Here is a 27,295-nt window from a genome sequence, read left to right as displayed (position 1 = left end):
TAACTCGACTGCAAGTTCGTGGTCATGTTTCGTGAATAAGATGTTCGAAATTGGTGGTCTGTTCCTGCATACGGCCTCACATTATACTAAATAACATGAATATAATTTTTCCATTCATTTTTTTCATTATTCGAATGACTAGCAGTTATAATTTGAATTATCCAAGAAAATTCAATTAAACAAAATAAATTAAAAAATATAGAAAAAGTTCGAGTGTCACATTGAAATATGGAGTACCAGGTATTGTATGAGGACTGCAGAAAAAGTTTGGAGGTCAAAAGTGAAAAAAATATGGTTTACCGAGTGTCAAAAAATAACACTCGGCAAAAGAGCCTCTTTGCCGAGTGTCAGGACGGCTGGCACTCGGTAAAGAATGTTAATTTTTTTAAAACCCCTCTTTGCCGAGTGCCAGACCAGGTAGCACTCGGCAAAGAATTTAAAAAAATTAAAAAAAATACTTTACCGAGTGCCAGATCGGGGACACTCGGCAAAGATTTTTTTTAAAAAAAAACCTCTTTGCCGAGTGCCAGGTCAAGTGTCACTCAACAAAGAATTAAAAAAAATTAAAAAAAAACATTTGCCGAGTGCTAGATCGGGGGCACTCGGCAAAGGGGGGGGGTCTAACCTCACCGGCTAGGCTGGCCCACACACACCGCACACATGCACGCGCTGCGCCGCCGCCGCCGTCGCCCTCGCCCGCGCCCGCGCCGCCCCTGCCCACGCGCCCATGCCAGCGCCGCCCCCCGCACCGCGCCGTCGGAGGAGGAGGAGAAAGAGAGGAGGAGGAGGAGAGGAGGAGAGCGCCGAGCTGGCAGCATCTCTCACGGACTCTCGCACCGAGCGTCGCTCCTCTCCGCATCTCCAGCGCCAACGCGAGCTCATCGAGGCGCCGTCTCTGCTGTGTCCGCTGTCCTCTCCGCCGCGGTCGCCATTGCAGCCGCCACGGCAACTGTCCCCGTAGCGTGGTCGTCCGGTCGCCGTCCCCGTTGCGCATAGATCCAGTCCGCCTACTCCTCTCCCTCCTTGCTGCGGTTGTCGTCCCTGCTGTGGCCTCCATCCCCACTCAGTCTCGTCCGTCGCCGTCGTCATCCGTCACCAAGTCCCGGCATCGAGCGGCCATTAGAGGTCCCCGCTCGTGCAAGGGAGGCCAGATCCACGGCCGCTCATTCGAGGGAGACCGGATCTGCCACGTCCAGGTTCATGCACTTTCGTTTCTCGGTGTCTGTTTTCTAAAAATTATGTATCTTGTATTCTTGTTTAGGGTACTGGAGGATGGAGATGCTACCTTGGTCCTTAGATGGAGTAGGTGTGTATGATGATTGTATTTAGAGCTTGGATTTCCCTTCGTTATCAATTGAGGTCTGGACATTATTAGCTTGTATTTAGAGCTTATATTCAGATGGGAACGCAAATGGGATAATTGACCCGCATGGAATTTGGGATAATTTACCTGTCTTCTTAAAAGGTACAGGTATATTTAGCAGTTAACCAAAACTTCATAAAAAATCCAATGTTCGTATGTATTAGTTAGACATCAATTGGTATAATACCTGTAACCATCTTAGTTTCACTGTATCTCTTGGTTTGCTGATAAAAACATATTTCTTGGATTGTGTTGACTCATGAGATGCTCTGAAATTACTCTGAACATTCAAGGGTCTCTACTGAAACAGTTACACGGTTTGCTATTGACCACAACACTTGTGCACATGAATCTTTAACCTTGGCTTAAGCAGAAAAGGAAGACCCAGTAGATCTGCAAGGCCATCTATATTGGACGCAAGCAAATGTGAGTATAGTAGTTTCAGAAACTGTCCTCAGCATTTCTTCATCTAAATTGCATCAGTTCCTAGATGTACATCTTTTATAACATTATCTGATGATACCTGCTGCTGCTTTCAACTTACTGGTGTATGATAGATTTAAATTCATGTGTAAAGTATAATGCTAGAAAATATCTTTAATGCATGATATTGGACTGTAGTTTATGAAAAAGGCATGAGCTCTCAATATGCTTGTCATTTGCCCATTTGACTTATGAAAAGTGTACATGCCTATTATGATGAACTATAATTAAGTTGTTTTGGTGATGTCTTACAATTAGCATCTGTCTTTGGTTCCACTTTACTATGAATGAACTTATGGCTCATTTAACTGAAATGCTTACTGATTTGTGGTCTTATTTTATAGGACAATCTGGCTATAGAAGGCCTGAGGAGACAGCAGTGTGGTGCGTGGAGGCAGAGGCCCAACGGTTATCTGCAAGCATGTTTCACCATTTTTGCAGATCATCTCTCTAGAAGAGATTCTGACCAAAGACAAGAGATGTTGATGCCGAGATAGGGGAAGTGCTACCCATTTGCCTTAGAAATGATATATAGGACAAAATACTTGTTAGCTTGATTGTGAATTGATACATACTAGTTAGCTTGATCGTGAATTGATTGTCCTCAAACTATGTGACAGCAGTGGACTCGCTAATAAATGAAACTCAATGTATGTTTCTATGATTGGTACGATGTATTATTAGTTGTACTGCATGTTAATGCAACGATAATGTGACATCAATTTGTGATGTTTGTTATATATATCTTCTGTTTGTTTGGATGGGATGTAAAAAACAAATAAATAAGGCTATTTTCAGTCACTTTGCCGAGTGCAATGGCCATGACACTCGGCGAAGTGACTACCTGGAAACATGCTTTGCTGTGTAAAGGCCATTGCACTCGGCAAATATCACAGATTTGCCGAGTGCCACGGGCCAGGCACTCGGCAAAGGTTGCATGTTTGCCGAGTGTCTGAGCCAACGACGCTCGGCAAAGCGGCGACCTTTGCCGAGTGCTTGACCTTGACACTCGGCAAAGCCGCCGTCACGGTGGCGCTCGCCGTCACGGCGACTTTTCTTTGCCGAGTGTCAGGTTAGCACTCGGCAAAGGCTTTGCCGAGTGCCCGATAAAGTACACTCGGTAGAGGTCTTTGCCGATAAACTATTTACCGAGCGCCCTTTGCCGAGTGTAACACTCAGTCACTCGGCAAAGAAGCTGAATCCGGCAGTGAAAGAAGGCTTGTAAATGAAAAGAACATGGGAACACAGTCTTGTTCAGTTAATGAAACATTTTCTTTACATTTAGGAGTAAGTCAATATGGAACTACCTGCCTAAAATTAATTCGATCTGCACTATACTAAACATGACATACAATATATTATTAGAAACATCATTAGAACATGACTAAAGTGTCCCCAAATAATCGCAACTCTGCTACTTCCTAGCAAAAAGCAGAAGCGAGAAGGAAAAAAATCAAGATAAAAGCATAGAAATACATCCCTTGGTGTATGCTTTTCGCGGACGATGTAGTGCTAGTTGATGAAAGCCGGACAGAAGTGAATCAGAAACTGGAGTTATGGCGGAAGACTTTGGAGTCCAAAGGTTTTAGACTTAGTAGAACTAAAACTAAGTATATGAGATGTGACTTCGGCACTACTACTCGGGAGGAGGAAGATGTTAGTTTGGAAGGTCAAGTAATGCCTAGGAAGGATACCTTTCGATATTTAGGATCAATGCTACAGAGGGACGGGGATATTGATGAAGATGTTAGCCATAGAATCAAAGCAGGGTGGATGAAGTGGCGGCAAGCGTCTGGTGTCCTATGTGACAAAAGGGTACCACAGAAGCTAAAAGGCAAGTTTTATAGGACGGCGATTAGACCTGCTATGTTGTATGGTGCAGAATATTGGCCTACGAAAAGACGATATATTCAACAGCTAAGTGTCGCGGAAATACGTATGTTGCGTTGGATTTGCGATCATACAAGAAGGGATCGAGTTCGGAACGATGATATACGTGAGAGATTAGGGGTAGCGCCAATTGAAGAAAAGCTTGTCCAACACCGGTTGAGATGGTTTGGACATGTGCAACGGAGACCTCCAGATGCACCGGTGCGTAGTGGAATCCTAAGTCAGGATAGTAACGTGAAGAGAGGCAGAGGAAGACCGAAGTTGACTTGGGTAGAGGCAATAAAAGGAGACTTGAAAGGATAGAATATACCCAAAGACTTAGCCTTAGATAGGAGTGCTTGGAAGACAGCTATTCACGTGCCTGAACCTTGATTGCTTCTGTTGGGTTTCAACTCTAGCCTACCCCAACTTGTTTGGGACTTAAAGGCTTTGTTGTTGTTGTTGTTGTTGTAAAAGCATAGAAATATATATCTATAAAGTAATTAAAGTAAAGTGAGAATGAAATACCTTCTAACTAACTCTTAGGTGATGTTTGGTTCGTCAACTGTAACGCAATGGAAACAAATTAGAGCTGTGGACATTGTGGCGGACATGCAATTTGAACTAATTTTGCCTCCATTTTTTATTTTCTTGAATACGCAAAAGGTTTGCCTACCATTGTATTAAGAAGAAGAGTTTAAACATATAGATGACGCGCTTCTATCGAGGATCGAAAGAGGTCGATCTAAAACAGCCGTAGCTAGACCATCCTAGCAAAGGACCTCCATTTGCGTTATCAGCATCGAAGGAACTAAACAACACGTTAGTTCCTTGTCACTAGGTGTTGGACGCATGTGTAATGCTGCATGCATTTTGAAAATTATAAAAAAGAACAAATTATGAAAAGTAGAATTTGAAATAATAACATAACATCTTAATCCAAATAGGATACTGGAACCAAAACAAAAGGGTCAAAGAGGACTGCTTGGCTGGGATGAGGAAACGTCATTGCTAATCTATGCCAGCGACAACTCGCGTGCAATCGTTGTCGAAGATGGGATGCCTAGAGAAGAGATGTGCGATCATCGGGGCCTTTTAATTAGGCGAGTTGACCAAGAGCAACTGAAGTCCAATCTGATGAATTAATAGGGGGAAGGGATCGGGCTGGTAGATTAACGAGGCCATCATGGTGGGAAGTAGTTTCAGAACCATGAGTTGAGGTCGCATGATGTGAGGGAGATATATAGACAAACAGAGAGCAGTGGAACCTTTTGTTTGTTTAGTTCCAATCAGCCTAGAAGCGTGAGGGAGATAGACAAATAGAGAGCAGTGGAACCTTTTGTTTGTTTATTAGTTCCAATCATCAGCCTAGAAGCGTGAGGGAAATAGACAAACATAGAGCAGTGGAACCTTTTGTTTGTTTAGTTCCAATCAGCCTAGAAGCTGAAGGAGGATATGGGTGACATGGCAGCACAAGAAACCAAAGAAATCACATGGTGAAGGCTGAAGGTATTCTACTTAGACATACTAGAAGCATACCTACGCCTGCTGGAACTATAGATGATTTAGAATGAAATTAGACTACATATAATGATATAATTACTTAAATGATGGGGTGAACTATCATAAGTTAATGTTAGGTGACATGACACGTTGATATGAATAACTAAATGCATATTAGTTGATGATATGTATCGCTGAGATGTATATCATAATCGCTGACGCTAGTGAGCTATAATTGTATGAGGTGAATGTCGAGATAGAACCTCTAATTATATCTAGAATTATAAGATATATAGGTATAGATGTAGATGTAAGATGACTTTTAAAAAGATTCAGTAGTGATAAAGTAATATTTAAAGTTGTGAGACGTTAAAAATAAGGGAAAATTGGCTACATGACACTCAAAGTGATCTTTTTTTTGCTAACGGACATGCAAAATGGACCAACTTGCTGGTGGACATTGTTGTTGTTGTCAAATTTGCTCCTGAACACCGCGATCAATAAAATATTCATTTCTCACTTTTGCGGAGAGAAAACAGAGGGGAAATGTTCTTTTTGCCCCTGGCTCCTTCTTCTTCCTCTCTCCCTTTCTCTTTTTTTCCTCAGCCCACCTGGCTGCGCCGTGGACACAAGGGCCGCCGCGGACTCCAAGAGCAGAGCACAACGCATAGCCGGTGGCCAAATCCGGCCGGCGCTGCTGCTGCTACGCGTGCGCCGCTGTAGCCCGCTGCCACACGCCGCCGCCGCCCTGGCTTGGTTGCTCGCGCCGCCGCGCTGTTGCTTGCCTGCTAAGAGCGCTCATCGCTGTAGCTCGCAGCCACACGCCGTTGCTGCCTGGGCCCGGCTACTCGCGCTGCCGCCGCCGCTGCTGCTTGCCTCCTGCGCGCCACCGCTGCAGCTCGCTGCCGCGCGCCGTTGCTGTCCAGGCCGCCGTCTCCGCTGCCTGCTACGCGCCGCCACTGCTCGGGCCCGGTTGCTCATGCCGCCGCCGCTGCCCGCGTCCGCTTGCTTGCCTGCTTGTCCTACGCGGCTATGACGCGGCCGAGCACCAGCACGCGTGCCCGCATGCGCCCTGCCACGGACCCGGGGCACCAACATGACGACCGGGGCACGGCCAAGTGGGGCCGTGGGGGCGCACTCGAGCAGGCGGGGCCACTAGGGCGTGGGTGAGCGCGTCAGCCAGGGCACGGGCCACTGTGGCTGTCGGGGCGCGCTCGAGCAGGCGCGGCTGTTGGGTTGAGGACGAGCGTGGCCACCATGGTGCGGGCCACCGCGGCTGCCATGGTGTGCATGAGCACGACCTCCAGGGCGCGGGCAGCCGCGGCTCCTGGTGGGGCGGGACGGGGACGGGGCCAGGGCTTGGCTCGACTTGGTGCAGGGAGGGGTGGCATGCTGGCGAGGCCGCCGGCAAGGGCAGGGTGGAGGAGCGGGCGAGGTCGCGGGGGCTCGGCTTGTGGCGGCAGCAGGTCAGGGCATGGGCAGCGTGGGGAAGAAAGAGAAGGAAAAAAATGGAAAAGAGAAAGAGGCAGTGGTATTAAGGGCATTGCATCGCTCTTCTCTATCCTCTAAACCCGGCAATGAATATTTTATTCGGTCCGATATCCACTGGTGAAAGGTCCTAATATGGCTAGAGGGGGGGGTGAATAGCCTATTTAAAATTCTATAAATCAACTAGAGCAATTTGATTAGTAAGACAAATAGCGAAATACAAACTTGCTCTAGCTTTACGAGGGTTGCAAGCCACCTATCCAACAATTCTAATTGCAATGATTACTAGACACACAACTTGCTATGATACTACTCACTAAGAGCTCTCAATCTTGCTACACTAAAGAGCTCCACTAGATAAACTTAAATAACAAAACAAGCTCTCAATTCTAATTACACTAAAGAGCTTGCCACAACTAATTTACAAGAATATAGAAGAGTGAGTAGGATGATTATACCACCGTGTAGAGGGATGAACCAATCACAAGATGAAGATGAAATCAATCACCGAGAAAATGCCAAATGGCAAGAAACAACTGATTTTTTCCCGAGGTTCACGTGCTTGCCAACACGCTACGTCCCCGTTGTATCGATCAACACTTGGTGGTTCGGCGGCTAAGAGGTGTTGCACAAACCTTGTCCACACGATTGGACACCGCAAGAACCTACCCATAAGTGAGGTAACTCAATGACACGAGCAATCCACTATAGTTATCTTTTGGCGCTCCATCGAGGAAGGTACAAATTCCCTCACAATCACCGGAGATGGCCACGAACAATCACTAACTCGTGCCAATCCTCTATCGCTGCACCAAGCCGTCTAGGTGGTGGCAACCACCAAGAGCAACAAGCGAACCCCGTAGCGAAACACGAATACCAAGTGCCTCTAGATGCAATCACTCAAGCAATGCACTTGGATTCTCTCCCAATCTCACAAAAATGATGAATCAATGATGGAGATGAGTGGGAGGACTTTGACTAAGCTCACAAGGTTGCTATGTCAATACAAATGGCCAAGAGAGTGAGCTTGAGCCGCCCATGAGGCTTAAATAGAAGCCCCCCACGAAATAGAGCCGTTGGGCTCCTCACTGTACTTAACTTGGGCCGACCGGACGCTCCAGTCATATTGACCGGACGCTGGATCTCAGCGTCCGGTCGTGCGATGTACGCCATGTGTCATTGGCTTCAAATGCCGATCGCCCGATTTCAACGGTCAAGTGATGACCGGACGCGTCAGTTAGGCCTCGTTTAGATGCATTCCAAATTCCAAGTTTTTTCACTCTCTCTCCATCACATCAATTTTTAGCCGCTTGCATGAAATATTAAATGTAGGTAAAAAAATAACTAATTACACAGTTTAGTTGGAAATCACGAGATGAATCTTTTGAGCCTAGTTGGTCCACGATTAGACAATATTTACCAAATAAGACGAAAGTGGTACTGTTCATCGGGTTCACTTTTTTTCACGATCTAAACGAGGCCTTAGAAAGTGACCGGACGCTGGATCTCAGCGTCCGGTCATTTCCAGTAAGGTTCCAAACGTGACATTTCACGACCGGACGCGTCTGGTCATGCCCGACCGGACTCACCCAACGTCCGGTTACTTAATGTCTCCTTTGTGTGTCCCACGTCAGCATACGTCAGCATTGACCAGACGCACCCTGCCAGCGTCCGGTCACTTTTAGCGCCAGCGTCCGGTCGAAGACCGAAACCACGCGCTCACTGCTGCTACTGACCGGACGCGCCGGTCCAACTAAGACCAGCGTCCGGTCACTTACATTGACCTTCGTCTTTTCTGTCTAGGGCGCCGGTGGCATCGTCGGACTGTCCGTACTCTACGGGCGGACACTCCGTCGGTGAAGTTTCCTACCCTTGCTCAAATGTGCCAACCACCAAGTGTATCACCTTGTGTGTTAGCATATTTTCACAAACATTTTCAAAGGTGTTAGCACTCCACTAGATCCTAAATGCATATGCAATGAGTTAGAGCATCTAGTGGCACTTTGATAACCGCATTTCGATACGAGTTTCGCCCCTCTTAATAGTACGGCTATCGATCCTAAATGTGATCACACTCGCTAAGTGTCTCGATCACTAAAACAAAATGGCTCCTACAATTTATACATTTGCCTTGAGCCTTTTGTTTTTCTCTTTCTTCTTTTTCAAATTTAAGCATTTGATCATCGTCATGCCATCACCATCATCATGATCTTCGCCATTGCTTTCATCACTTGGAGTAGTGCTACCTATCTTATAATCACTTTGATAAACTAGGTTAGCACTTAGGGTTTCAACAATTAACCAAAACCAAACTAGAGCTTTCAACTAGCAAATTTTGACAAAGAAGCAGAGTGTCTATCAGCAAACTGCTCCATTTTGCATATCTAGCAACAAATAGAGGTCACTTTCAGTGTCCCGTAGCCAATTTTGCCTAAAAATAATGTTGAGAATTACTTATAATTCTAAAAAGTTAAATACACTCATTAAAATAAATATTGTAGACTTAAACATTTACAACATATGTTTAGAATTATAAGATATGTAGATATAGTTATAGATATTAGAAGATAGAAGATGACTTTTAAAAAGATTCAGTAGTAGTAAAATAATATTTGAAGTTAAGAGGGGTTAAAATTAATTCTAGGAGCTACTTAAATCTAAAAGGTTAAATACATTAGGGCCGTTTAGATCCCTTCTTTTAGAGGAAATGAAATTTACTTATTGAATTAGGCTACTTTGCTTAGAATTTGGTATTCCACGACTTTGCCAAACTCACAAATAATCCTATCTCAAATTTATAAGGGACATGCTATGTTTATACTCTCTAATTTATAACACACTCTTCAACTTATTTCCCTACAATAGAAATGTAACATATAAAGTATGTCTCTCGTATGGTTAACAATAATATACAACTATATTCCATATACAACTATATTCCATATACAACTATATTAGTTTAATTAATCTATGAATAAATTATAATTATTTGAATGAATTCAATTCCAAGGATCCAAATGGATTCTAGTTGAAATTAATTAAAATAAACATTATAGACTTAAAGATTTACAACATATTACAAATCTCGTAAATTCTGATAGAACCCTACCGGATTCGATCCTGCTACCTGATAAGTACCAGACAAAAACGATGCTCGCAGAATATGCCTCGTATCGTATCATACTATCATGTATGTACAGCGTCAACGAAGTAGTACGCTTTTACTTAGGTCGTATTTAGATTCTAAAAATTTTCACTCTAAAGTATGCTATCGAATCTTGCGGCACATGTACGGAGTACTAAATGTAGACGAAAAAAAACTAATTCCACAGTTAGATGAGAAATCGCGAGACGAAACTTTCAAACCTAATTAATTCATAATTAAATACTAATTACTAAATACAAACAAAAGTGTGGTTAAACAGTACCTAAACAAAAAAAAAATCGAAACTAAACGCGCCCTTAAAGGAAACGCCTGCGAAGCAGCGAAACCCCGTCTAGTCATCTTACGTGGCGCGCAGTCGTCGCCACGAGTCACGACTGCAGCCATGATCCATCCATCCATCCGCTCCAGCCTCCAGGGGAGTGACGACTGACGGCTTGTGCAGTCCCCGCTCGTCCTCCTCCTCGTCCCTCCCCTCCCCGCGCGCAGATCCCGACGCCCCTTCCCTTGCGCGCGACGCGACGACTCCACGCTCCACAGTCCACACGCCAAGCGAGGGCCGCATCTAGATCCGCGCCGCCGAGCTGACTATTGCAACCCACGCCTTCTTCTCCCCGCGATTCCGGCCCGGGCGCCGTTGCTACTATTACTACTACTACTACTACCACGCGGCCGCGAGGACCGCCGCTTCGTCCTCTGCTCGCGGTCGTAGCGGAGGCAGGGGCGTGAGGAGCGGACGGATTGCGATGGCCTCCGAGGCAAGGAATGCGGGCGTCCTCGCGCTCTTCGACGTCGACGGCACTCTCACAGCGCCGCGCAAGGTGCCGCGAGTTCCCCTCCCCTGGATCCGTCTCCCTTTCTCAATCTCAGCCTCCGGTTGCGGTAGCTTGGCACTCGGAGGAGCTCAGTAGCCGATAGGATAGGAGTGGGCTGCAGCTCGAAATTGTCGAGCGCCGCCGTTTTTTTGTTTGTTTTTGTGAAATGATCTTGTGATTCTCTGGGCAGGTGGTGACGCCAGAGATGCTAGAGTTCATGAAGCAGCTGCGCCAGGTGAGAATTGAGATCGCTAGTCCTCTTACTCCTGCTGCATTTGTTCGTTGCATGACGAGAAATTACAGCTTCATTTATTTATTTATTTTGGGAGCAGCATGTGACTGTGGGCGTGGTTGGCGGATCTGATCTTGTGAAGATTACCGAGCAGCTCGGTGAAACAGGTGACTGAACATAGGCGCTCAAGTTTGGACTTGCTAGGAGTTCTTTGCTGTGTCACCCTGTGTGACCCCATCATTGCACTGACGATGATGAACTCTGCAACGTTGGAAGCAATTGGTTTGCCCTTCTTTTTTTCGTTTTTGCAGTTATTACTGATTATGATTACGTCTTCTCTGAAAACGGCCTGGTTGCACACAAAAATGGCCAACTAATTGGAATTCAAGTAAGTCTCTGTGCACCTTACATAGTTACATACACTGTCTCAACATATATGCATTGGTCAACGTCTCCTGATATTTCGTTCTGAATGAGAAATGTTCCACACGCTGACATTGTCAGAAATTTAGTTTAATAAAGGAATGCCTCTGTTCTTTTCCTTTGTTGACATGCAACACCGACCAAACAAACTGTCCATACAAAGTTCTAGTCCAGTAGAATAACGGACTTACCTAGAGACCCTTTATATATATGCTAAAACCTGTCCTTGTGCACTCTGCAGAGTTTGAAATCATTTGTTGGAGAAGACAAGCTAAAGGTAAGCCTAAATGTGGTGTATTCACGTTCTTGCACTGCTTCTTTTGATAAAATCCTAAGGCCTTGCTGAAGACAACGTGTTCTCTTTCCAGGAATTTATTAACTTCACTCTTCATTACATTGCTGACTTGGATATCCCAATTAAAAGGTCAGTTAATTACCCTGTTCAACAGTTATGATTTGCACTAGCTTGTTAGTCGTTACTGACCTTTATAATATTGACTGATTGCTCAGGGGTACGTTCATAGAGTTCCGAAGTGGAATGATTAATGTATCTCCTATAGGAAGAAACTGTAGCCAAGAAGAACGTGATGAATTTGAGAAGTATGATAAGGTATAAATCGTCTACTAAAAGTCAGTACATTTTCTTAGTCAGAGAGGAGGGAATCAAATCTATGGGACTGAAACGGTTGATTTCCTGCAGGTGCATAACATTCGACCTAAAATGGTGTCAGTGCTTCGTGAAAAGTTTGCACACATGAACCTGACATTTTCTATTGGAGGGCAGATTAGTTTTGATGTGAGTCCCCTAGACTTGTACACGTATGTATTTTCTTGAAATAATTGGAATCATGGTATTTACTACTACCACGCAAAAATTCCAGGTATTTCCCCAAGGTTGGGACAAGACTTACTGCTTGAGATATCTTGAGGAATTTCAAGAAATCCATTTCTTTGGGGATAAGACCTACAAGGTGATATGTCTTCCTTACTGGTGTTTAAATCGTATAAAACTCTTGAATTTTGTTTGTGGATATGTAGCTTCTTCTTAGGACCCAAAATAATTTGCGTGTATATTTTTATATTTTTTGGTTAGTAACCAGCAGCTTAATTCTAACATGGCCTTTATTTTGGTAATTTATCTGACTAATTCTTGTTTTCCATTGAACAGGGTGGCAATGACTATGAGATATTTGAATCTGAAAGAACAGTTGGCCATACAGGTATGCTGGCTGTATGGCAAAGGCTGATATTCTTATGCCTATGAATTTGTAATGCCACCTAACAAGAATGGACATAGCTTAAAGAGAGACATTTTTAGTTCTCCTTAGAAAATAAAAATAAATAGGAAAAGAAAGCATCAGTGCAAAATCAATATGAGGCTTGCGTGAAATTTTGGCCGCAGAATTTAATTTTAATGTTAAATGAGACCTCTTTCATCATCATAGTAGTTGCATATAACAAATGCTACTCACTCACCAAGTCACCATTTCTGTCATTCCCATACTGATTCCATATCATTTTGATTTGCAGTTACCAGCCCCAATGACACAGCTCAGCAATGCAGATCTCTCTTCATGTCGAAATGATCTCTAGTTTATTTGCACCATATATTTATCAAGTTCACATTTATTAAGTGATCTTTGACTAAATGCCTTTTGGCATCTTTTTCATGACAATTACATGCATCCATTTTTCCTTCCAAGTCCAAACAGATTGTACTGCTCCATATTCACAATTTTTCAGATTACATGTACAAATTGGCGAAAATAGATGAGAATTACCTGTTTCATTTTACCCTGTGTTAATCGAGATGTTCCTTGAGACAGGGGTGATGTAATAAAAGATGATAATTATGCATTGCCGTTGTTAGCTATTGTCTGCAAATTCATGAGAAATTTGGGCGCAAGGTAAGGCATCTGCAAGTGCCTTTCCAGCAGCTGCTTCAAATGCTTTGAACGGAACCTAAGCAAGTTGTTTGTATGGGAGCATGCTGAAAATTGTTTTACCGCCTCAAATCCAAGTTGGTTTTTACGATCTTTGACTGAACTATGATACTTCACATAGACCCTCAGTAATGGATTAATGCTGACTGGAATTTTTAACAGCTACTCTCTCTATTTCAAATTATAAGACATTTTGGCTTTTCTACATACGTAGTTTTTTGTTATGCACTTAGATATACACTATGTCTAAATACATAGTAAAAACAATCTAAAAAAGCCAAAACGTCTTATAATTTGGAACGGAGGAAGTAAATTGAAACATTTCTAAGAAAAAACATAGGAAAACGTTATGTAGATTTGGAATAACAGTCAAGGGAAAAAAAACATCCAATACTAGAATATGCGCAACTGAAAATGTTGGGTTGAGTAAAATGCACAGGATACAGTTTCTTCCACGAGGGAAAACTGCGTAAGCATAATCTTCTCCAAAACACGCCTATCCGAAGAGCATCCTGCTATGTTATATCAGACTACAGGTAGACATGCATATTATGTTAGACAACTGAAGTTCTTTTCTCGCTCCCACTGACAGACATATGCACCTTTGAGCAAGATTGAGGCGGGTTCATCACAGTAGCATCTTTCTTGGCGATGGCATGGGGTTCAAAGCCAGGTGGACCAGCCCAACCTTCCGACTGTACCATATGCACCTTTGAGCAAGCTTGAGAAGTATTCATCATACTGACCTCTTTCTTGGCGACAGCCCAAGCTTGAGAAGTATTCATCGTAGTGGCATCTTTCTTGGCGACAGCATGGGACTCAAAGCCAGGTGGACCAGCCCAAACATCCAACCGAGAACCATCAGAAGCAGCAGGATTTGACACAGAAGAGCCATCTCTCTCAGCAACTGAACCGACCGGTTCAGGTCCAGACAGGCCTTCCAGCTGAGATGTTTTACCAGCAGCAGTCGCAGCAGATCCAGCACCTTGTCCCTGGTGCACGGCCGGTGTGGTGTATGCGGATTCAGCATAATAGTATGGGTTATATGCAGATTGACCATAATAGTATGACCAGTCTGATGCCGGGATTCCAACAGCCATCCTTGAGGGATCAGGGGAAGTGAAGTAGGAGTAGAAATGTGCCATGTAGCTGGCCATGTCACTCTGTTGGACACCTGCTGTTCTAACCGCCAACATATGCCCATCCAATGGGTAACCATTCATGTGAGTGATCGCAGTAGCAGCAGAGTAAGCATCAGCAAATCTGACAAATCCAAATCCCTTGCTGACACCGGTGAACTTATCCACAACTACTTTTGCTTGAGTGATTTGGCCACATGGCAGGAAAAGTTCAATCAACTTATCAGTAGTAACATACGGCGGGAGGTAGCCCACATATAGATTAGTCATGTCAATTTGTCTGTGCTCATTGCCAGGTGTCTGAGGGGTTCGAGCAAATGTGGCTACATCAGATTCTGCAGGAAGCCCTGCAACTCTCACAACCAGAGTGCTTCCTCCAATCTGGTAACCATCCAATTGATCAATTGCGGCAGCAGCAGATGAAGCATTAGCATACCTGATCATGCCATACCCGACATCAAACTTCTTAGCTTGAACAATTTCTCCATATAGGCAGAAAATCTGCACCAGCTGTTCACAGGTCACAGCTGATGGAACCCTGCCAACATACAGATTAGCCATGTCAATTTCTTTTACAAGCTTGCTACCTGCATTGGCTGGAAGAGGCTCAGATCCCTTGACTACTAGCCTCTTTCCTTCAATCAGGTACCCATCCATGTGCTTGAGAGCCTTCGCTGCTGAGTTTATATCTGCATATAGCACAAGACTGTACTCCGCGTACATCACCACCCTGTCAATCTGACCAAAGGGCATGAAAAGACTAACAAGCTTTGTCAGCTGGCATGGTCTGTGGAACGTTGGTGACGTACAGTCTACAGTTGTTGATTTCAGGAGAGGCATTTGTTTCTGAGTGTGGTGAATGCTGTGAAACTGAGCTGGATACTGACGGAGAAAGGCCAGCAACTCTGACCGAGATCGATTCACCTTCAATCAGTGCTCCATTCATCAGTGCAATAGCCTCAGCAGCACAATGATAATCAACAAATTTGACAAATCCATATCCCTTGCTTGAATTATTGGATTGTTCCACCACCATTGCATGGGTGATCTTACCAAATGGCAGGAAAAGCTCCACCAACTTGGCTTTGTTCATGGACGAGGGGATGTTACAGACATATAGATTAGACATGTCGATTTCTTTGAGGGTCCTGTTGTTGTCATGTGATTCCACAGGCGAGCTTGATGGTTGTACTCGAACCAATATCTTCCTCCCCTCAACCAGACGTCCATTCAACTCAATAACAGCATGGGCTGCATCGTGTGGGTCAGAGAACTTCACAAAGCCATATCCTTTACTTATACCTGACGTGAAATCCATGGCTACCTTTTGTAACACCCTAGGTGTTAGGCTTGCATAATTGCATTTGCATTGCATGAGCATAAGCATCATTCATTCATGCATAAGCAATTCTATATGAAACATTGCTATGAAACATACTATTGTTCTTTTATGTTTCATTTTATGTATGCTTTATGATCATGTGTGATTGAGTGCTAGTGGTGGATATTGGTCACTAAAATACCTTAGTTACACTTAGGATACTTAATGGAACAAAGTTCATGTAGGGTACCTCACCTAATTAAGCTCCTAAGTGATGATATGCTCGGTTTGACCTAGGGTTTACATGTGATCTATGTATGAAATGATTGTGGAACTTTAGGAATGCTTCTAACATGTTTAGAATGTTACTAGGAACCATTTTGGTATTCATGACCAAAGCTAGTTTAACCTCTAAGTCATACTTATAGTGTAAGGTACCAATTTTAGGTGCTAGGTTTGACTGGAGTTGAACTACATTTTGGAAGCTTTGCATGGATGTGAACCCTAAAACAAAGTTGTAGTACTTGAGGAGTGTAACAACTTTTATTTTTGGGTCATAAGCTAATTCAGTGCATAGCTTAGTCATTTTGAGATCACAAAATCGATATTTCACTGTTTTTCAGCACTTAGAAATTTTCTAAGTCCAAAACCGATTTCTAGTGTAATGGCTCGACATTGGTGATGAATTTACCCTGCATTGGTTGGGAATTAGACTATGGTCCTTTAATAGGAATTATAGATGGTATGTAGGGATACAACTTTTGTTTTGATTGTTTGCTCTAATGCTTCTCGGATTAGGAATTGGAACGATGAAAAATCTCGCTGTCAGGCCGGTTCGCTCGCTCTGATGGCGATCTACAGTGCCCGACCGTTTTCAGAACTTCGACGCCGCGTGGCGCCGTTGTGCCGCCCGGCCAGGCCACGTCGAGCTACAGCGCGGCACATCACGCCGAGCTCGCCCGTGACGCCCCTGCACTCTCATTTCCTCGCCTAGCTGTCTCCTTCGCCTTCGCGCTCGCCCGCAGCAGCCGCAGCAGCTCACTGCAGCGTCGCCGTCGCCATTGCCGGCCCCAGCGCGCACCACGTCCCTCCTCCGCCACCGCAGTAGCTCCATTGTTCTTCCATCGTCATTTAAATTTCGACTACTGGGACTGAAAGCGATAGCAACATGTTCAGTAACAGCTCCTCATGTAATTGCATTGCTTGCCTTGTTACTAGTTACATAATTTTTTTCCACACCGGTAAAAACTAGTTACATAATTGGATAAACTAATATTGTGATCCAGCTGCACTGTCACTCAATCAATACAAAAGTTTAACGCAATCTGCAGAACCATCAAACCTTTGCGCAAATAATCGAACTAAAAGGGCACAGTAACAACAGTTACTTCCAAGGCTCAGCTGCTCCATAGCGCAGAGTCAATAGTATCAAATGAGAAGTATATAGAATCCAACTAAGTTAACCTCTTTATTAGGGCCATAGCATATGTCTGTGTATTAAATTTTTCCCAAGGACTTTGGGATTCTTTATCCAACACAGACGCTGAAGAAAATTTCTTAAAAGAATGCATGTAACAAGTAAAACCATTTTTTGGTAGGGTTCTTTGTACATGAACATGTTTTACCTTCCCATCCCCTAGTAATTCCAGTGTGCAGTGCTCCTCTAATTTTTCTTTAAAAAAAAGAAAAAAAATGCTAACTCAAAACCCTATATAAGACAAAACCACTAAAATCAGAGGCATAGAAACGCAGCTATGAATCACACATTCGCACTAAAAAGGATCACCTAGATGCTACACGAAATTCCTTGATGCTGGACTCTCAATCCACACACGCCAAAAAAAAAAGACATGTAGTAGCCCAGCCAAGTAGCAGGCAGAAAACCCCACGAGACACGACAGCCAAAAGCAATGCACGGAGGAGAATATCGTCCATCAACCACGCGGTTCCTCCCCCACGCAAACGCAACGACGGACGCCAAGAGCAATGAGGGTTTCGGGGACGAGGCAGCGCTGGGAAACAAACCTCCGATTGGAAATGCGAGGTTGCGGGAGCGCGCGATGCAACAGAGAAAAGGCGCTTCGGCTTGGTCCGGGGGTTTTCTGCAGCGCGGCTTTAGAGTTGGAGAGTGGGAGCACAGGCGAGCACGAGCAGCAACAAATCCGGAGGAGGAGGAGGTGGTGGTGGTGGCGGCCCGATCGGAGGTTGCGTGCGTGGTGGAGGTGGGGTTTTCCTTCCCCTCTGCTGCTCTGCAATGTTCCAGTGGTGGAGGACTAGAGGAGGGAGGACCGGAGTCGACCGGAGGAGAGGAGAGCATGGGAGGTGAGTGGGAGGGAGGGCAGGTGGAAGCAGTTCACGTGAACGGCCATTGGCCTGGATGGGTTGCATGGCGGAAGCGAAGATGCCTGCGTACCAGGGACTGAGTTGCAAAACTGCACACCAATCACGTCCTGGTACATATTTGTGGTCGGAGAAAAATATTATTCATTAACTAAAAACTACATCTTATAAGTCAAAGCGGCAACAAACAATCTCTCGTCTCCCTCCCGAATTCCCGGTAGCAGCTTGATCGTGATGACTACTAGTGCGACGAATAAACACGCCATGGCGGTCTTTCAACTGGTGTCTTGTTTGTGTGATGACGAGTCAAGTAGTTTTATGTACTACTGTTTATTAAAATTCTTTTTTATATATTTAGTTAAAGTTAAAAGCAAATTGACTTCTTAGGAAACAAAAACAACCCTTGTGGAGACAAAGAAAGTATATCATCTACACGTCACGCTTGGGTCGGGTAAAAAAAAACATCTAGTTGTTTTGGACCAAAACAATTTTGCCCATGACTGCCCCACTGGGCGAATCAGGCCTGATTTTTTGAGGCGGTCTCGGACCGGGCTGCATGGGTCATCTACGTAGTTTATAGTGTAAAATAGCTAAAATAAATATTTTAGGTAGGACTCGTTTTGAAAAAATATTTCTAGATAATGGGATCTGTGTCCAGGCCCTATCCACTAAGGCTTGTGGATGGGCCAAAACCTGTCGGGCTTGGGTTGGGCCCATAGGCCAAGTTAGACCAGGCTGAATTTGCTCAAATCTAGTCCTATGCTCTCTGTTTTGTTTGTGACCCGGGCTCATTAATAAGTGCTCATACTAAGTTAGAACTACTCGCGTCTAGTAGTAGTATAGATTCCGATCTCAAAACATATTGTGTTGAAAATAATAGTAATTTAGTGACGCATAAATTAATTTCGACAATGAGAAAAAGAACAACAATATATATCATAGGTGTATGATTTATCACTAGCAGTATGATCCGAGGCAAACTCAAGTTATCTAGTGTTAGTAACAGTAGGAACATACAAACGAACAACAAAGAAAGAATAGACATTCTTTCAGTGAGGTTGTCAGCGGAGATTCGCGAACACTGGCGGTGTAGAGGGAAGAAGACGTCGAGCGAGCAGTCGCGATGGCGCTTTCCAAAAACCTGATGCGCCCCTATCCCGTGCAGGGACACGAGGAGACGTAGGCTTCGGAGACCTGCTCTCCTGGCGCTAATGTCACGTTGGCGACGGGATGGGGAAGACGGCGGCAGCGCAGCATAGTGGAAGGGAATAGATGAATTCTCTGTAATGAGAATGACATCCCGTCTCAATATATACACGCGTCGCGTCGCAGCTAAGCTAAGTAATTAGCCGCGCAATCACAACATTTACGTGATTGATCTCCCGTTAGTCGACTAAACCAATCACCATTAATGCTAGAATAATTGCCTGTCAAAATAGGCCAGCGCAATTTTCTTCATGCATGCAAAAATATAGAGAAAGCAAAAGGAAGTCGCGCACCCGCAAGATCAAGGCGAGAAATCGCCGAACCATTCACGCGTATGTCGCGCGCCCACAAGAGCAAGCACCCGCGTGGATTTCTTCATTTTCTTCTCCTCAATAGCTTCAACTATTAGTAGACAATTCAACCATTTAAGTTGGCATCACTCCTTCTAGAGTAGCAATGTGGGACTAAGGGCTTGTTTGGTTCACCCCTCCTGACTAAACTTTAGTCACTAAGGGGGTGTTTGGTTACACCTCCTAAACTTTAGTCGCTGTCCCATCGGATGTTTGGACACATGCATGGAGTATTAAATATAGACTATTTACGAAACTAAATGCACAGATTGAGACTGTTTTGCGAGATAAATTTTTAAGCCTAATTAGTTTATGATTTGATAATGTGGTGCTACAGTAAATATGTGCTAATGACAGATTAATTAGACTTAATAAATTTGTCTCGCGGATTACTGACGGATTCTATAATTTATTTTTTTATTAGTATCCGAACACCCCATGCGAGACCCCGTGTGACACCTCCTAAACTTTAGTCACTGGATCTAAACACCCTAAAATGTCAAACACTCCCACTAAAGTTTAGGAGTCACTAAAGTTTAGTGGCTTTTAGTCACAAAATGATAGCTAAAAGTGACTAAAGTGTACATGAGACAACTGTTTTAGTGGAAAAACAAACAAAGATCACTAAATTTTAGAGACCACTAAACTTTAGTGGGTGAAACCAAACATGTCCTAAGGTCCCCACCATTGCATACATGTGTGAATGGGCTTTTGAAATTTATTTAGGAATATTATTTGGGCCCGCATAAATCTTCTAACATTAAGTCATGTTGCTGCATACGCGCACGTTTGCTACTTAATGAAGAAGATAAATAAATTACAGAGCTCGTGAAACAAACGAATGTAACTTTATCACTTTGTGATTGTAGCATGATTCTATTACACCCAAAAATCACCGAACCAAATAGTACCAAACACTCTCATGCTAACGAAGATCCTGTTTGGATCCATGGGTTAGAGCTAGTTTGGGCTAGTTGGAGCTCAACTAGCCCTAAAGTAGCCAAACAGGAGGGCTAGAGTGGGTTATTTACAACTAGCTCACCCTAAAAAATTACCCCCCCAAAGAGGTGATTATTTGGGCTAGTTGGGGCTATTTGAGGTGGGGTCCACTATTTTCTCTCTACTTTCACCCGCACCAATGATTTGGAAAGCACATTTATTATCATTTTAACCCTTGTATCCAAACATCTCTTAGGCTAGAGTTAGTTCAGGGCTAGTCCTGAGCTAGAAACTAACTCTAACCTCTAGCTGTGCTAGAGTATCCAAACAGGGCCGAAGCAATACTTAACTCAAACGACTCAACAATTTTTATAAAACCCGCATGCACTTTTATAAAACCAAAAGCTTGGCAGCCTTTCGTTTCAAAAAAAAAAAACATGCCAGCCTTTCGTTTCAAAAAAAAAAAAAACTTGGCAGCCTTGTAAAATTGTAGCGTTGCACGAACAAGGAAACTCTATCTTCTGTATAAAGAGACGTGGAAATATTCTTTCTACTTTTAGAAGACAAAAGTTCTATGACCACTAATATGACCTTCACAAGGGGCTAAACTGAAATAATATCCATTTTTTTTCCTTTGCAAAACATACAAAGCGTAAAATCCAGCTCCACAAGGGTCCCAGCTGATAATTTCACAAGGGTGCTCGTCGTGATGGCCACCGGCGGCGGCGCCAGCGACACGGCCGTCGGCGCCGGGGAGGAGAACGCGAGCGCTTCCAGGATCCCCACCCGCAGGTTCTTCGTGGCGCTGCACGTGGGCGCCGGCTTCCACGCGCCGGCGAACGAGAAGGCGTACCGCAGGGCCATGAAGCGCGCCTGCCTCGCCGCTGCGGCCGTTCTCCGCGAGGTCCGGTCATCGAGCTCTTATCCTTTTATGACCCACTCTCTCCCTCCTGTTGCTTGTTGGCATGGCTTGTTAATTTGGTATGGCGTGGCGCCTGGATTTTAGCCGCTGTATGAATTGTTGAGTGCGTAGGGTTTAATTGGGATTGGGAGTTTGGGACACACTGTCCATTTCAGTTAGGGAGACGTGGTGCATTATAAACTGAGCCGGCCATGGCCTGCTTGTCCTCAGTTCTATAAATATGGGGATTCTAGGTGACTGATTTTATTACTGTAGCTTCAGGTGGTGGTTGTTTAAAGGATATCTTCAGGTTGTGCTGGACCATTAACATTTGCACCATGTGCTGATGTGCACTTGTACACTATGATGTGATATTTTGATCATGTTGAAATGCAACCTTCAGATCCATCCTTGCAGATTCTATTTTCAGTAGTGGATTCCTGATGATGTTTTGTACATTTCCAGGGCAGTGGCACAAGCCTGGATGCTGTTGCAGCTGCCAGATCCATCCTTGCAGATTCTATTTTCAGTAGTGGATTCCTGATGATGTTTTGTACATTTCCAGGGCAGTGGCACAAGCCTGGATGCTGTTGCAGCTGCCATTCAAGTTTTGGAGGTTAGTATTGTTACGCTTTATGACTTCCTGTAGTTTTACTCTTGTAGTGCCTATGTATAATTAATCTTGAAAACATTGGGATCAAGATATAGATTGTGCAAATAAATGAAACAAGTATGTGATACGTGTTGTTTCAGATTTCAAAATGTTTTTCCTAATATTTGCATGCTAACTACAGTAAAGGTTTAGTGGTATATTCTGGGAAAATCCTTGCTTGTTCTAAGCTAAAGGTATCTGAATCTGTTAATTCTCATATCTGACTAACTAGGATGATCCCGTCACAAATGCTGGCCGGGGTTCAAATTTGACTGAGAGTGGTCATGTGGAATGCGATGCAAGCATCATGGATGGAAGTACTGGTTCTTTTGGAGCTGTTGGAGCTATTCGAGGTACTTATAATAATTTGGGACATGGAAGGTTATAACTAAGTACTATGAAATGAAAATTAGTGCTAAATGCTAATATGTTTGTCCCATGAACTTTGACCCCAGCTCTGACCATATTTTCTGTTTCTTGTAGATCAGATGTAAAGAATCCAATCCAAGTCGCTTTGCACTTGGCAAAGGAACAAATGGCAGGATCGTCATTGCTTGGTCGGATACCCCCCATGTAATCATAAAAACCGAGTATCTTCTCCACTTTTTAACTGTTTTCCCCTGTAATTTTTTGCCCATATGTTTTGTTCACTTGCACACTATAGTAACATGTTCTTCAAAGTTGCATGATTTGCATCTCATCTTGTAATGCAAGCTATTGCTTTATCCATTGAACCAGTTACATACAAAGTTCCCTTTACAATTTCATTTCAGGATGTAATCTGATCAATGCACAATATATTCAACACTCATTTATGTTGATTTTGTTAATTTACTACTAACCTATCACCCATCTTAGCTCTTTATCTAAATATTGAACTATTCCTTGTTATAGGTTTCTGGTTGGTGAAGGAGCATATCAATGGGCAAAATCTAAAGGAATGGACCTAGTTGAATCTGCATCGGGGGCTAATAATGTGAGTCCCTTCTTGTTTTTTGTTGTCTAAACCAATTATTCATTCCTGATTGGCTGGAACATTTATGTTCTCAAACAGTGGTTGGTGACAGAGAATGCAAGAGCGCAGTGGGTGAAATACACATCATTGCTTGTTAATACCAAGAAATTATTAGAGCATAACACTGGTTCTGCTTCAGAACATTCAGTACAGTTGGAAGCACCAGGTTACCTCCATGTTTACTTACTACTTATCTTATTCGGGTTACACTTTAATATTTTATTAATATGTATGATATTTTATTCAAACTTCCACCTTGTGTAAGTTGAAATATCATCTGAATATTTAACTTTATTTCCTTAACATAATGATATTCAATGACTATTGGGTTGTCTGAGAACTTAGCCCTACTTTGTACTTCTATTTTGTTACTTGCCAAATTCTATTCTGCTAGGTATTTACTTTTTTTTTTCATTATCGTCTGTCAAAAGATTTTGTATATACAATTTTCATATTTTTCATGAACACAATGTCCAACAGATATCAGCATTTATGTAAAAGTAAAACACAGCACAGTGGTTGGCAATGTTACCAAGTTGTCTGACTAATGCGATTAGTCGGGCTGATCGGTGCCATGGTTATCAGCTATGCACTATGATTAGTCATGATTAATCGCGACTAATCGCAATTAGTTGGGCTGATCGGTGCCATGGCGACTATGATCAATTAGACGATTTGATAACATTGCTGGTTGGTATGAGTTCAGTTGGACATTTAGTAATTATCCATTTGTCCTTAACACATTATGCACTACTTTCATTTGGACTTGTGGTATGATATCAGCTCAGAAAATATTTATGTCACCACTCAAATTTTTAGTTACTCTACTGAGAGTCTCAGGAATGTGGTACTAATATTACATTCTTGCACTTGTTTTCTCTATGGTAGCGATAGTGATTTTTGGACTATATTTTCAGCAAATGAAAGGCTTCCTGCTCCACCTGTCTGACCTGTGTCAATTTTGATTGTAGGAACTGAATCTGAGAATATTGCTGATGTAAAGAAGATATTAACGTCATTCATGGAAGATAATACAGATTGCGTAATGGACACTGTTGGTGTCATTTGTGTAGATAGCTACGGAAATGTAGCATCAGGTGCATCTAGTGGTGGTATTGCCCTGAAGGTCGGTCTGCTGGTCATTGTTCTCATCAGTTCTTGTTCAAAGTTTCTAATAAATGGTTGTCCCTTGAAAATCCTCTTATTTTTAGTTTAGTTTACACTGTTTTGGATAAGTGAGTATGATTCTCATGAAATTTATATTTACTCTAGCATTAGCATAAACCTCTCATTGTTCTGTTGGTTCTAAGAAAAACAGACTGATGTCATAGCACTTGTCAGGTAGATGGCCGGGTTGGGTTGGCAGCTATGTATGGCTCTGGGTGCTGGGCTTCGTCCAAAGGACCCTTTGGTACACCATTCTTGGTTGGTTGTTGTGCAACTGGAGCTGGAGAACACTTGATTAGAGGATTTGCTGCCCGTGAATGTTGCATCTCATCATCGTTGTATGATCATTTCTTTTTCCTTTCCTTTCCTTTTCTGTTTTGCCTTTTTACATCTGTTCAGTATGTCAGTAGGACTAAACAACTACATAATTTTTCAGCAAATATTCCCTGCAAGTGTAAGTCTGAATATATATGTATTATATTGTCAGGTCACAATCTGGTCCTGCTTCTGCATGCACTAAAGTTCTCCGCTCTGTGGCTCAAAGCAGCAGCAAGATGTCTCATGACACAGGCGCTGGGTTGTTGCTAGTTCAGGCTGATGTTCTAAAGGTGAGTATTTCCAATCCCATCTGCTTAGATCTTGGATGGGTAAGCCCCTCCACTGTGAGCTGAACCATGTATCTTTTGGTAGGGAGGGGATTTGTCTGAACTGGAAGCCGCTGAGCTGGTTGCTGCCTATTCCTCGCCATCATTTGGTGTTGGTTATTTCGGAAGCAATATGAATAATCCTAAGGTAGTACTAGGTGCTTTACACTCTTTATTATGTAGAGCTTGTTGTTACTTTGACTATTTGGACCAATGATTCTATGCACCTTTGTGTTTTGCAGGTTCTGATGCTTAAAACACCAGAAGGTCCATCCAAAACGGTCAACCAGTTCGCGACCTGCGTCAAGTTTGATAGAGAATCATCTGAACAATGACGACGACCCAGGCCATGCAAAAGCACTTGTAACATTTTACATCATGAATCCTTTTAACGGTATTTTTTCGATTGTTTGAACAGCATTTGAATTTGTAGGAAACTCGAGAAGAAACCATAATTTTTTAAGGTGAAAACTATCATTTTTTATAGAGGTAAAAAAAGTAAACATAAATAGAAAGGATATATGATGGAAAAACGACAGCATGCAATTCAGCTAGTAGCGCTGCCGAAGCCTGTGAATACGCCTACGCCCCACTTCTGGAAAACAAAAGTTCCTTTCACCTCGGACTATCGTGCAAGCCCAACGTTTCCATCTCAAGATGTACATGTATGTTAAAATGTACACTTATGTTAAAAGTACATGCATGTTAATTAAGATATACATATACGAGTGTCTATGTCCGTACCATAATAATTGAGAAAAAACAACAACCAAGCAATTTGTCTTTTTCAACTCTCAAAATCATTTAAATTAACCTCATGTTCTGGTTAGAAATGGTTTTCAAGGCAGTTTACCAGTTTTAGTTAAAAATCAAACCAATAGAAACTTGATAAGGTTTTAAACCACAAAATGTATCGTCAAACTTATGAAATTTTTGAGAAAAATCTTATAGTATATTAGGACGCTAGAAAACCGAATAAAATATTTATATAGCTCATAAAAATATCTCTAGAAGCTTTGAAATATTATATTTAGTTCTAAGAAAACTGAAAAGGATCTATAAAATTCATACATTCTAATAAACTTGTAAACACGTTACGGTGCTCAAGGTGACCTATGATTTTGTAGCTCACAACTTTTTTGTTTGAAGCCATCTTGGTGATGAAATAATCGATACAATGTTTGAACCTGTATTTGTGAATTATATTTATTATTTATGCATCAAGATGGCTCCAAATAAATAAAAAATGCATACTACAGTTAATTGTAATAAAAAAATATTCTCTAACATAATATAATCAGACAAGCCAAGAACACGGAGCAAACTGTGTACAACACAAGTTTAGCTGTAGGTGATGAAAGAGCAGGAGGCTGACGACGAGCGTTGTATCTCTCAAGAGTGCGTCTCCTAGCTCCTGTCGAGGTCTAGCCGCGACCTTCTGAGTGCTTCCTTGAGCGGCATGTGCTTCAGATGGCTGACGACCACGACGGACAACCTCTCCTTGTGTGGTGCCCCAGGTAAAAGAGCCCAAAAACTTGAGCCGGCGCTCTTTGTACCTCGCGAGCCGCTCTCTCAGAAACCTTGGTCTGGTCCCGGTTGTCCTTGTAAGCTTGCCACTTAAACATCCCCGCACGTTTCAGCCTCTGAGAGTGTTCTGACGTTATTCGCATTTCCAATCTGAGTGACGCTTCGCGCCCAAGTGACGTGGTTCTGCACATGGTGCCCATGTATTGCTCGCCGCCTTTGAAATCAAATACCCTAGTACCGAGCTCGTTACGTCTGCCGAGCCTACACTTCTTCCCCACCATGGAACTAGTAGCCTTTTGTTGATTTTTCCTATCATAAAAGACACAGCCAAAGGTTGGACACAGAAAAGAACGAAGATAAATTTCAGTGAGTGGAAGGCATGAAAGTTCATCTAGACGTATTTAGTTTTATAAAACGTGGTTAAACTAATAGGATTAACATATATAATTAAGAAGATAGACCAAAAGTTATTACTCATCAAAATAAAGTGCACTTCTAGAATTCATTAAGGAGATCAATGTTACTAAGTAATTAAATATATATACACCTCTATTAAAAGTTGTTCCAGCATGTAATAATTATATTTGGGGAATAGAGAAAGCGGGAAAACTACTTGAGCTTGGTGGTCACATAACTAGAAGTGCATTTATTTTAGAACAAATTTTAATCGATAATTGACAGGCTCTGCTACATGTGCCCCCTCCGGAGGAGCCGGAGCACTTGAGGAGTCACTTTTTTTTGCTCTGGCTCCTCTACTGAGTAAAAGGTTGGACAAAAGAAAGAACGAAGATAAATTTCAATGAATGGAGGAA

The 27,295-nt window shown here is 42.9% G+C and overlaps 3 protein-coding genes across 3 annotated transcripts; 2 read left to right on the top strand and 1 right to left on the bottom strand.

Annotated features, from left to right (window-relative positions):
• Positions 1–10,242: 10,242 nt before the first annotated feature.
• Positions 10,243–13,212, top strand: LOC136494201 (phosphomannomutase-like). Its single transcript, XM_066490365.1, has 11 exons — positions 10,243–10,690; positions 10,875–10,919; positions 11,017–11,083; positions 11,228–11,304; positions 11,581–11,616; positions 11,708–11,763; positions 11,850–11,949; positions 12,040–12,135; positions 12,221–12,310; positions 12,508–12,559; positions 12,870–13,212. The coding sequence occupies exons 1-11, from the start codon at positions 10,616–10,618 to the stop codon at positions 12,923–12,925; spliced, it is 750 nt and encodes a 249-aa protein (XP_066346462.1). The 5' UTR covers positions 10,243–10,615; the 3' UTR covers positions 12,926–13,212.
• A 479-nt stretch (positions 13,213–13,691) lies between these two features.
• On the bottom strand, positions 13,692–15,796 carry LOC136492540 (polyadenylate-binding protein 6-like). The gene is given in 2 exon segments (XM_066488521.1): positions 13,692–15,192; positions 15,194–15,796. Coding segments are annotated over 2 exon segments (1,959 nt in total). The 3' UTR covers positions 13,692–13,836.
• Positions 15,797–21,241: 5,445 nt separating this feature from the next.
• On the top strand, positions 21,242–25,470 carry LOC136494200 (putative threonine aspartase). Its single transcript, XM_066490364.1, has 11 exons — positions 21,242–21,481; positions 22,044–22,094; positions 22,363–22,483; positions 22,619–22,703; positions 23,025–23,106; positions 23,185–23,311; positions 24,117–24,271; positions 24,487–24,650; positions 24,800–24,920; positions 25,003–25,104; positions 25,199–25,470. The coding sequence occupies exons 1-11, from the start codon at positions 21,287–21,289 to the stop codon at positions 25,289–25,291; spliced, it is 1,296 nt and encodes a 431-aa protein (XP_066346461.1). The 5' UTR covers positions 21,242–21,286; the 3' UTR covers positions 25,292–25,470.
• The last annotated feature ends 1,825 nt before the right edge of the window (positions 25,471–27,295 follow it).

Source organism: Miscanthus floridulus, chromosome 11 (genome assembly GCF_019320115.1).
Source record: "Miscanthus floridulus cultivar M001 chromosome 11, ASM1932011v1, whole genome shotgun sequence".
NCBI lineage: Eukaryota > Viridiplantae > Streptophyta > Magnoliopsida > Poales > Poaceae > Miscanthus > Miscanthus floridulus.
This window is presented reverse-complemented; position numbering and strand designations above follow the sequence as displayed.

Coding starts and splice junctions, on each gene's coding strand:
- LOC136494200 (XM_066490364.1), top strand. CDS start 21,287: ATGGCCACCGGCGGCGGCGCCAGCGACACGGCCGTCGGCGCCGGGGAG. Junction 22,484..22,618: donor AGCTGTTGGAGCTATTCGAG/GTACTTATAATA, acceptor CTTGTAGATCAG/ATGTAAAGAATCCAATCCAA. Junction 23,107..23,184: donor CTGCATCGGGGGCTAATAAT/GTGAGTCCCTTC, acceptor GTTCTCAAACAG/TGGTTGGTGACAGAGAATGC.
- LOC136494201 (XM_066490365.1), top strand. CDS start 10,616: ATGGCCTCCGAGGCAAGGAATGCGGGCGTCCTCGCGCTCTTCGACGTC. Junction 10,691..10,874: donor CTCTCACAGCGCCGCGCAAG/GTGCCGCGAGTT, acceptor TTCTCTGGGCAG/GTGGTGACGCCAGAGATGCT. Junction 11,617..11,707: donor TTGGAGAAGACAAGCTAAAG/GTAAGCCTAAAT, acceptor TTCTCTTTCCAG/GAATTTATTAACTTCACTCT.